Below are 11,247 nucleotides of genomic sequence, written 5' to 3' on the forward strand. Positions count from 1 at the left end.
CCACACAGGAACAGCTTCTTAATTCCACATTATTGGGAAATTCTGCTTTGCCACATAACCAATATATTGGTTTGTGAATTCCTCATGCCGTGCAAACTGGATCGACTTTGCTAACTGCCTGGATCATGCAGCTGTCTGAAGTTGGGAAGTCTCTTTAGAGATGGATGAAATTTGAACTCCTGCAGCTGGAGGAAGATATTAAACCTGAAATTTCTCATTCTAAGCAAAAAACTGTAGCCACTGGATTGTTGCATCCAGGGAACTGTTTTCACACTACTAATATCTCCTGTTTTCATTTGAGCATGTTCTGAAAACAGCTTATATTCAGTGTGCATTCGGCAAGTACATTTAAAGGACTGTGCCTGTTAGTGAAGAAAAATTACGGGCATTAACAAGGCTTTGATATAAGGCAGTTGCCAAAGCAGTTCTGGGCACAGGCAGAAACAATTCTGTAGATGCTGGGAAATTTTAATATGCATTTAAAAAAATTACATCTGGAGTTAGTGTTTTGGGAATTGCAAGTTTGAACACACATGGCTACATCCTTTCACGAGTCTGGCCTCAGAAGTGAAGATGTAGGAACTGGCTGCTAGGTTTCCACGCCACTGGCGTGCTGGAGAGATGGTGGGTGCCCACCCCTCTGCTGTCTTTGCACTGTCGGGCACAGCTCATACTTATCGCACCTTTTGAAGAATCATAGCTCTGGGTGATCTTCTGCTCCAGACCAGGTTGGTTTGGGAAACACCACATCTGAGTATAATGTAACTTCTTCCCAGAGATGCTTGCTGTTAATTTGCTGGTTTTATGGCCTTAGCATTTAGAGGTGTCAGCAGAAATTATAACCTTACTGTGCTAGTTACCGCAATAAACACACAGTAAGGGAGAGCCAAAAAATGCAAAGCAAGTAACCTGAGGAAAGTTGTTTTCCTGTTTTGAACATGACGTACGAAGATTAAATGTCTTGTATTATTCCACACGCAGTAGAATTCATAGAAAACGAGAAGGGCTGAAGCATACCCAAATGACGTGCCTTAATGAGCTAATAGATTATGGTGTTTGTGTGCTTGTGCCACTGCAAATGTTCATGTGCCGAGCTATAAGAATATGGCCTGCCATCCTGCGACTGGCGTGCTGTAATTGCTAGCTGAAACCCCTGAGAGGATTCCTCTGAGCTAACATACACAAGCAAGTAGGGTGCACAAATAATGACTTCATGCAGATCTGTGAACAAATGCTCACTTGATTGCGATCATCTGTCCAAATCTCAGATTTCGGGGGTTTTTTAGGGTTATTTTTGTATTCTGGTAAATTCACACCACATAGGTCTGTGTATATTTCTGTGGACAAGTGTGGACTGTTGTGAGTGAATGTTAAAGATCACCTAGTACGGACAAAGGCTGACCATGCTGTCCTAGCCGAGGCAACTTTTGAGGACAGTAAATGTGCAGATTCAGGAATTGCGGTCGCTGATAGTGATGTGAAGATAAATTTGTGTTTTGAATATACTATAGAATTGCAATTGAATTTCAAACTCTTCTTTTGGCTTTAGTCCATGTCACTGACACTTATAAGGTAAATCAGCCTCTCTTCGTGGCGGGACAGGTTCTCCAAAAGAGGTTTTCTTAGAACAGTGAATGCACTTTTGCACTATTGATTTCCTGCTGCTTAGACATAACTAACATTTCAAGTAATCTATAGTTTTGAAATTTATATTAGGTCTTTTAATAAAATCACTAGCACCTTTGGGATTTCTTGGTATGATAATAAACACTAACTCCTATCAGCTGAACACTAAATTTCAATATTGCGTAAGCAAAATTCAGATATAAGTTGCTACAGCCCCGAAAAAAGAAAACCAACCACCACGAGTACCCTGCAGCAATTGACTCAGCCTGGTATTGGTTGAGCTATCATAGCACGGTTAGGTTGTTCTTGGTTTGTCCTCACAAAGTGCTTTACTGAAAAAGTCTGAGTTAAAATCAGTTCTGCAGTATGTGGGACACGTTCCCAAGAAGTGCTAAGACGTACTGTCACTAGATTTCTTGCAAAACTCCACACTGTAAGCAATGGGGAGATCCATGCTAAAAAAAGAAAGAGGAATAGCACGATGTGGCTGACATCATGTCGTCTTGTTTTTAGCGTAGAGATCAGAGGCTGCTGCGAAGGCAAGCCCTTTTGCACTGAGCATTGTGGTGCTTACACTGTTGTCCTGGTCCTGGAAGTTTTTGCCTGAAATAGGCCTGCATGGGTGTCTGGCTGGATCCCACTAAGATCAGCGATAGCTGTGGCAGTGACCTGAGAGGTGGGGTGGGATTTTGCTGACGGTTTCTTAACCCCTTGCCCATGTCCTTTTCTGCTCTAAGGCATGACCTCCCTTCCACTGGAGGTTGTAGGTGATCAGCATTTTTAGGACTTGCCCCCTATTTTTTTTAAGTCTGTGATAAAATTAGAAGCATACTGATTGAAGGTTTTAATTTATTTAAAAACTGGGTAAATCACAAAACTGGCCTCTATAGCTGTCAATTGATCCAGCGTAATGAAGGCTGCAAGAATTCAAACTGAAAACCACAACAGAGCTATGGGATTGAATTTTCAAAGTGAAACCTGCAGCTGAATTTCTGACGCATGTCAAATAGCCAGTAACCTGAACTGACCAGATCTTTCTGTATTTGAGAAGGGAAATGCAGGTGGGGTTTTAAATCTGTGTTTTTAGGGCAAAAGTGTACAGGAACAGGGATTCTGATGCAGTTGAAACAAGGAGCTATTATTCTGTTGGTGTATTTCTGTGCACATTTTTAATTTTTTTTTTGTGAATGCTGAGTAGATCATCCAGGAAATTCAGGGAAGTAGACCGCTTCAGTTCGGTTGTGCAGAGCAAAATGCCCATTTTAACTCATATTTGTCTCTGGGAAATCATAAGACTCAGTAGTAATAGGTTTTTCCTTTGTTATTTAAAACCAAAGAATCCATCTTACTGCTTCTTAAAAGGGACATTCTTTTCCAGGTTTTCAAGTAAAAAGCCAGTAGGATATTTAAACCATTTCATGTGGTCACAACCCCACAGAGGTCCTGACGGAACATTTTCTCAAAGTAAATCTAGCAGTGCTGAGACTTCCTGCTGCTCCTGAAGTATCAACATCATTACGTAAGTGTGTGCCAGCAGCGTGTGCCTGTGTTGGTAGCTCCTGTGCAGCACACACATCGCTGCTTGTCCGCAGTGCACTGAAATCGGAGATTTATTGCATTTACAGAAGGCCATTACAATGCAATTTTAACCTACTGTCATTAAAGGGTCTTAGATCATAAGCAATCACTGCAAAAAGCCTCGGACTGAGATTTATGCATAATTTTTATAGCATGATTTATTAGAGCCCTCGTTATATCTGATAAATCATATCTAAAAGAAATGAAAATCAATTAGGGCCTGGTCCTTTCACCTTTACCCGTGTTGGGTTGTAGCTTGTTCTCAGCCCGAAGGAAACAGGGATATTCCTGGAGTAAGCTATCACTACAAGAGTAGGAGTGAAGACAGCAAAATCTGGGTCCTTACTGAGCACAGGAGAGAGATGTAAAAATTATTCTAGAAATGACAGCATTCGGTTTATATTCCAGGGGGAGGGGGTGGTTCTCCACAGATTCATAGATTTCTCTGATTTCATCCGATCCTAACACTCCTGTGTACCATTTGGAGTGAATCACATATTTATGTAATGCAATATTCAGTAGAGAAAGCCAAGTCAGCCTTCTAATACTGTTCTTTCCTCAGATCAAATTCATCATATAGTAACTGAGAAGCTAATTGTAATACAATTGCTAAGATCTCAAAATGGCTGTTCTATTAGTCTTATCCCCCAAGAATGCACTGAAATTTCATAAAATCAAGTCTATACAAAATGGAAACTCGGTTTTGCCATCTGCATTTGCATGAGAAAGATTTACACACTCGATTATTAATTAGGGCCCAATTTTTCAGTCTGAATACCCCTGCTTGCCCTTCTTATTACAAAATGCAGCACTTGGATATGATTTGGTTGAACATTAATTGAAGTCATGTGGTTTGAATGGGGATGTGTTCTATAGCCCTTTGCAGTAAAAAATGCCAGTAAGATCATGAAGAGCTCTGTCAGTATTAGAGCTCTCTTTTGATGCAACGTGCTGAAGACGCTCATGTCTTTAAACGATTGTGAAAATATCTATTTGAATATGTATGATCCTAATAAATTGCTAAGATGTATTGTGCTTCAGTGCTTTGGAATGGAAATATGCCACGCATCTATTAAAAAAGCAGTGCGCTGCAATTTGTTTGTTATCCTGAACCATACTGCAGGAAAATTCATTTCTGTCCTTGAAGTTGGTGGTAGTTTTGGCACTGAATTTCAATAACAGTAAGGCTGGGCCCTCTGTTGCTGCGTTGCTAACATCCCTCCGTATGTTAAAAGAAAGGCAGTATGTATAGACTTTACTAAAGCACTACCATAAATATACACAGATCAGTCACGCATTTTTAAAAATATGACAGATGAATACCATTGAATACTAGACTGCACAGCAGAAGGAAAAACAAGATGGAAAAAGAGTTTTCCTAGGAATAGTCTAATACATCACATTTTTTGTGAGCAGTTCTAAAACAGAAATGTCATGATTGATTCACAGGTCTTTTTATCATTTGTCTCTTGATACACAAACAGAGAATACCATTATTTTGTTGCCTTTTTTCCCCTAACCAAAACAGCAAATGTCAAGAGAAGGACAAAGAAAATAATTGAAGACACATAAGGATGAATTAAACAGAGAAGGGACCTCATGCCATACTGAAACCAGTCACTAAATTCTTATCGATTTCAGTGGCACCGAGGTTGCATTTTCAAAAGTATTTTGGGATGGTTTAATTTTGAAGTCCTTCCTCAAATGGAAATCCCACTCAGCATCGTGGGAGGTGGCAGGGATAGGAAGGCATATATATGTGTATGCATATGATGGTATGATCCATACAATCACAGCCTTGGCTAAATCAAGTAAATCTTGTAACCTAGAAACATTAAAATTAAGTAAGATTAAAAAAAATGGCAACAGATGCTGTTCTTTTTTTAAGGTTTTTAGAATAATAGAAATAAAATTGGAAATAGGCAAATGGATTAAGAAGAACTTCCTTGAATTGAAGCTGCTAAGTCTGTACTAGCCAGCCATAGATTTGTCAGGTGGATAACATCATCCCTCTCATCTCCCTGTGAGGTGGTGACTTCAAAGAGATTGCAAGATGTTCTGGGCAGACATCGTATCTTCCTGTGTGTTTCTGAACAACTCAGACCAATGAAGTCATGATTCTGCATGGCTGCTGTGATCTTTTCTTTCTTTTTTTTTCGGTTGCGGTTGTAAAATTTATTACTTCTGAAGTCAGAGTGACAATTCCCTGGAGTTATTTGTGAGCGTGCCTGCTCCCACCTTGGCTAAGTTGATGGGGTCAGAATGTGGGACTTGGTGTGAGCGGCGCACGCTTTCTAGCTGGCATTGCAAAGGCTTCTTTGGACAGGATGCAGAGAAGACTATACCACACTTACTAATGGGTTATATAAGGATTTGCAGTAACATGTCACTGGATGGGAGAAAATAGGAATAAAATGGAATTTTAGGACCTATATTAATAATGAATGACAGAATGGTAGTTAACAGATGTCTGTCTATAATTCCATTATATTACAAGTGCAGGGGAAACTTCATTTAATGTGGAAAGATTCTCATTTTTCCAGAGCTGTAATGCAGCGTGCAGTTAAAATTAGGCTGTCTTGTTAATTGTCAAAGTATATGGAGAGAATGACTGCAGCCAGCTTCAGTGCAGGATTAGATAAGCCTCTGCAGGGAAGACCTTGCAGAAAGGCGGGAGAGCAGCTCCATCAGGGCCCCTTTGATGAAATCCCTCTGCGGAGAGAGGGGTGCTTCTAGGTAGGGGAAAGCATGTGGGATGCTCGGAAGGAGACCCTGGAGCCCTGTCCGTGAAGCACTCCTGTGCAAAGTGTGTCCCGTGTCAAGACGGCTGAAGAATAAGCTCCCCTTGTGAAGGGTGATGAGTATCTATTCCCACTCCCTGATACTTTCCCCAGTTCCTGAGCTTAGCTGTACTGGGCCAGGGTAAAGGATGAGCAGAAATCACCCCAGCCTCTAAGCCTCAACAATGTGGTTATCCAGGATCCCATAAACCTCATACCTATGGGATATAGTTTATATAGAGAAAAACCAGTTTAAATGAACGCAGCAATGTGGAAATGCTCTTGAATGTACAAAAGAAAGCTGGAAGAAATCCCTGGGGAATACCTTTTCCTCATCTCTTCCCTACTATCCTTCTACCTGTCTCCTTCTCAGTGTCAGAAACTTGTCCTTCAAAAATCACCCACTGGGGAAAGCAGATCCTTCTGCAGGATGTGAGGGGAAACAGGACGGAAGGGTGACTCTTCCAGATCAGGGCTGTATAGCGTACACCAGGATGGCAAGTCAAGCTGTTGAGGACTTTCCATAGGACCCCAACCAGCTTTTATTTAAAAACAGTAAAAATGTTTATTTGGAAGGACTACAAAAGCTTTCCCGGGGGTTCGAAGCTTAACTGCCTAATTTGAATGTGAGCGTTAGCGCAAGAGCCCAGATGAAAGCTTCTGGTTCCCAAACACTGACTTAATGACTGTGAATGAACACAAACACAACCTTCTCCTGCTGGGGGGGAGGAGACGGAAAGGGGTGAGGATGTTCCATACCTGCAGGCCAAGCTCCCCAGGTCAGTGGGAGCTTTGCTAGTGTAAGAACAGCACGACCAGCTCTAAATCTAAAGAGAGAATGCTAGAAATACTCTTCACACATATCTGTGTACCGAGGGCCTATGAAGTCAAGTGAGTGCAGAAGGCTATTACATCATAGCTCTCAGATACGCTGCTTGAGTGGATCTGTGTGGCTTTCTGTGTGACTCTGACTGTATTTCCCCCTTTGCATCTACTTCTGAGAAATAAATTTACAAAGCTGCCTGCTGATGTAAAAAAGACAGTTGTAATAGGCTTTAAAGAACCATCTCACCAGTTCAGGTGCACAATAGCCATTGACATACAGTGATGATTAGCTGCCTGATCAGATGCTTTTGGAAATCCACCTAGATGCCTGTCTGCCTGCATATGCACCCTGTATCCCTGTCAATCTGATCTTTCCCATCACCTTATCTGCTATTCTCTTCAAACCTCCAGGTACCAGACTTTGCCTCTGTTATCCAAACGTGGATTCTTTAAGTTACAGAGAAGTGCGACACCCGTTCATCTTATTAAGGTAGGTGTCTAAGGCAATCTGTGATTTGAAACAAGCTGCCTTTTCTTATTGAAGGTTTAGAAGACGAGCAAGTTTTTTAAAGTCTTTCATCTTTTTAGAAAGATCAACCTTATTTAAGAAAGTAATGTTTAGGAAACTAGATTTTAATTAAACTCCGCCACTATTGTTTTAACAAGGAAGTGTTGACTATGTTGCACCTGAAGACAAATGATTAGTGACTGGGAGCTTATGTTTTACTAAAGTAAGTTTAGAAATAGACAAAACTGCAGAGTTAGCTGATTTTGCCTGACACACACAAATGCACTTCCAGTCTCTCCTGGCCATCAACAGTGCAATCCAACGTAATTCAGTATGAGTTAGGTGCTGGTGAAGCAGAACAGTCAGATGTACTTGTATTTGTAAGCTGTGTCCATCAAAATGCTCCAAGAATGGCTAGATTTCAGTAATGCTGAGCTTTCCGTAGACAGTTCCTAAATCAGTGTACCAAATGTAGTCCACAGAAATCTTGCTTTTCCCAGATATGCAGGTTTAACTTTAATATTCATATACTGTATTCCTTTTGCTGGCTCAAGTGTAACAGCACAACGGTTACATAAACCGAAGCTTATATTAAGATGTTATTTTGACATACATGTGGGTGCCATATGTAAACACCAAGCGTATATAATAACCACCATTAGTGCAAGTCTCAGATCCAGTTAGGATGACAAATTTTTGTGATGTATTTTTTTTACAAAATGGCAATGTGAATTTAAATTTTTGCGTGCCTGAAATACAGTTTGTAATTGAAAGTAACATATACAGTTAAAAGTGAGGCAACAGTGGATTTGTTGCCTGACTCTACTAATGATTGCTTTAATATACCATTCACTTGTTAATGATGCCATCGATTATTTTACTGTAAATTAGCTGTTGTGAGTTTGAGGTCTTTTTGAAATGTCTGTGTTAGGTTACAGGAGCATAAATCAAACTCCCATCTCTTTTTACATCCATAACCATAACATATGGCTTTTATTAGAAAATGTTAAGTGTCTTATAATGTCTTCTTAATGGACAGTGTGTGCATGTGTTGATGATGAAAGCCATCTTCCTTCATGCAAAATATTAATGCATATGGCCTGCGTCTCCATAGATACAAGTTAAAGAATCAAATTTAACCCATGAAATATTCAGCATACACTTCAACTTTGCCCAGAATTTGTATTTCTCTAGTGTAACAATTGTTTAAGGAAAGAACAAGGTACGTCAGGGGTTGAATTCTACCAGGCATGCACATGTAATTGGGAATAAACGGTAAAACATCCACTAGGAAAAAAATCTTCAGAAAACCCACACAGAAACAAACAAACAAACAAAAAAAACCCCACCAAAACAAACAAACAAAAAACCCCACCAAAGAACTTCATAAGATGTCTATTCCTAAATTAAAATACCTGTAGAGAATTAGCAAATGGAATTTATATCCTCCCAGAATTCCAGTTTGTACATCACAAAGACTCTTAATATTGCTTACAGATTTTGCCCTCCAACCTAAAATACCATAATGTTTCCAAGCAAAAGGGTGTTTTAGCCTCTGTTTGTGTCCTTTTCAATGGGACAGCATACACGGACACATCTGACTTTCGGACCTTTCCACAAGATCTTGGACAAGCACACTGCCTTGACCTGAAATGTGTTTTACCCACAGATTCCTGGGCACCAGAGAGATCTGCTGTTCAAATCCACCTCTGCTAACACTGGGCTTGATTAAAGGAAGCTAAATAAGCCTTTTGAAGGATACCCTCCAGCCTTCCCTCTACGTTTCCATGTTCCCCTGGAAGAAATCAGGGATTTGAAAACTGCAATTCGACAGCATCATCCTTTCATCTCATGGTAAATATTTTATTATTCCTTTGTCCTCCATGCTGTTTAAAGGAATTTATTTAAAATATTAACTTCTTTGCTCAGGGAGGAAATCTCCAAAGGGTATGCAAGCAAGAATCTTTAGAAATGCACCAAGATAGAACTCCAGGCTCTGCTCCAGCTTTCCCCATTCATGCAGCCTGCAGACCTGGCAGTTCGCTGTTGGAGATCTCTGCTCAGACCCAAAGTCTCCAGCAGCTGCTGTTCCACCACCCATTCACGCACAACCAGCTCCCCTCTCCTCCCTGCATTTCCACATCTCTTTCTTCCATCCGTCCAATTTGCTCCCTAATCCGATCTCACTTCTTTGATCCTCCTCAGGAACACTGATCATCCTCCCACACCAAAGCACCACTCATCCCCACCGAGGGCTGGCAGCAATTATGCTGTAAGGAAGGTGCGTTTGAGAGAGGAACAAAACCTATCCAAACCAATTTCTTTGTGAAGGCACTATCCTTCATCTGTTTTCCTGACTACCAATATGGGTATCTTTGGGGTTAAACCTGCTGCTGCTCCTCAAGTAAATGTTTTCTTTACTTTTGATTTCAGGAGCAGAATCAGGCCCTAATTAATGTAATTATCCTCATAGCATGAAAGGTACCTACTTAGAGGAGACGAGTGATTTAAGACCACCTTTATCCACAGCTATGCTGTGAACTGCACCAGTGTGCATTCCCTTTCCAAAACAACTGCAGGCACCAGGAGGGGAGGAGTTGTCCTTCAGTAGCCAGGCAAGAAATCTGTGAAACACAGTGTCCCTTCTACATGAATGAACCCTCTCCTCTGATTAATAGTTCTCATTTCCCACAAGGGAAAAGACAGAGTGAGGAGGTAAGCGAGAAACTGAATTCCCCATCCTCAGAGAAGCATGATCATAAATATTTAACACGATATATATGAGAAAAGAGAAAGAGACAGACTCCTTTTCCAGTCTAGGCTGAGAAACTCTCCAAATCCCCTGGTCTCCCAGGGACTGCCTGCTCCCATGATCCTTTCCTCAACTCGGAAAGGGGAGAAAGCTGTTAGACCATAAGAGGGCTGGACAAGGTGTCTCTCCTTACTGGGGGATGACTGACTGTAAACATCTGTGCATGGGGGTAAATTACCTGGTACAATGGACATCTCCCTGACCCTCAACAGGACCCTGCCCAGACTGTGAGGATTTAGGAGCCTGCTAGAAAACAAAGGTCTCTAGAAGCCCACATACGTGTGCGCAAGCTGATGCCTTGGTGTCCACTTGTGCCCCATGCACAGGGCCTGCTTGAGAGTGTGGGTTATGGCCCCATAACCCATGCGTGATTTTTGTACAGCTACACAGAGGCTGCTCTACTCTGACAGTGGCGATAACCGTGGCAGTGCTGGGAGAAGCGGGACTGAGGAGAGGTTTGAGTGTTTTGATGAGGGTGCTGGTTGCATAGCTTACCCTTGCATATCTGGAGGAGTAGGGATCCTCAAAGAGTGCCCAGATGCGGGGCTGCCACCGTCTCCAGAAGCCCCCAGACCTGCCATCTGGGGAGTCACTAAGTGCTAGGCGTTTTGTCATCTCCAGCTCCTCTTCCCCATCACCAGAGTCCCCGGTGCCATCTATGTCTCCGTCCTCAGCACTGCTATCCAGGGGCGCCCCACCAAAGCTGTCCAGAGCCTCTTCGGCGTCGCGGTGCTGCCGGTAGGTCATCCAACAGCAGGGCTCCACATCGGTCTCATCGATGCCCCAGAAGGCCAGCTCCTCCTCATACAGGGGCCCGCACACGTCCGCGGGGCAGTGCAGCTTGCCAGTGCGGTAGTAATTCAGGATGTGGGCGAAGACGCCCGGGTGCCGGTCAAAGAAAAACTCATCCGTGCGAGGGTCATAGTCGAAGTGGCTGTGGGCATCGGGTTCGGCGATCCAGGCCAGCCGAGTGCCGGGCAGGGTGCGTAGGGTGCTGCGGTAAGTCTGGTGCCTAGTCCCTCCCACGTTGATCACAATGCGGTCGCTCTCGTCGCCCTGGCCCATCTCGTCTCTTATTAGGCATGTCGCAGACTCATCCAAGCAGGCACGGCAGGCGG

At 42.4% G+C, this 11,247-nt stretch overlaps 1 protein-coding gene across 4 annotated transcripts in view; it reads right to left on the bottom strand.

The window, feature by feature from the left end:
• Positions 1 to 11,239, bottom strand: part of KCNC1 (potassium voltage-gated channel, Shaw-related subfamily, member 1) — a 107,474-nt gene extending 96,235 nt beyond the window's left edge. For 2 of the 4 annotated variants that reach the window (XM_010147543.1, XM_010147545.1), the window contains exon 1: positions 10,625 to 11,194. In XM_010147543.1, the coding sequence (XP_010145845.1) occupies positions 10,625 to 11,194 (570 nt within the window). Of the gene's footprint in view, positions 1 to 10,624 lie in introns of all 4 variants that reach the window. The other 2 variants (XM_010147544.1, XM_010147546.1) reach the window with 2 other exon arrangements.
• Between the last annotated feature and the right edge of the window lie 8 nt (positions 11,240 to 11,247).

The sequence above is a fragment of the Eurypyga helias genome, unplaced genomic scaffold, assembly GCF_000690775.1.
Source record: "Eurypyga helias isolate BGI_N326 unplaced genomic scaffold, ASM69077v1 scaffold382, whole genome shotgun sequence".
Lineage (NCBI taxonomy): Eukaryota > Metazoa > Chordata > Aves > Eurypygiformes > Eurypygidae > Eurypyga > Eurypyga helias.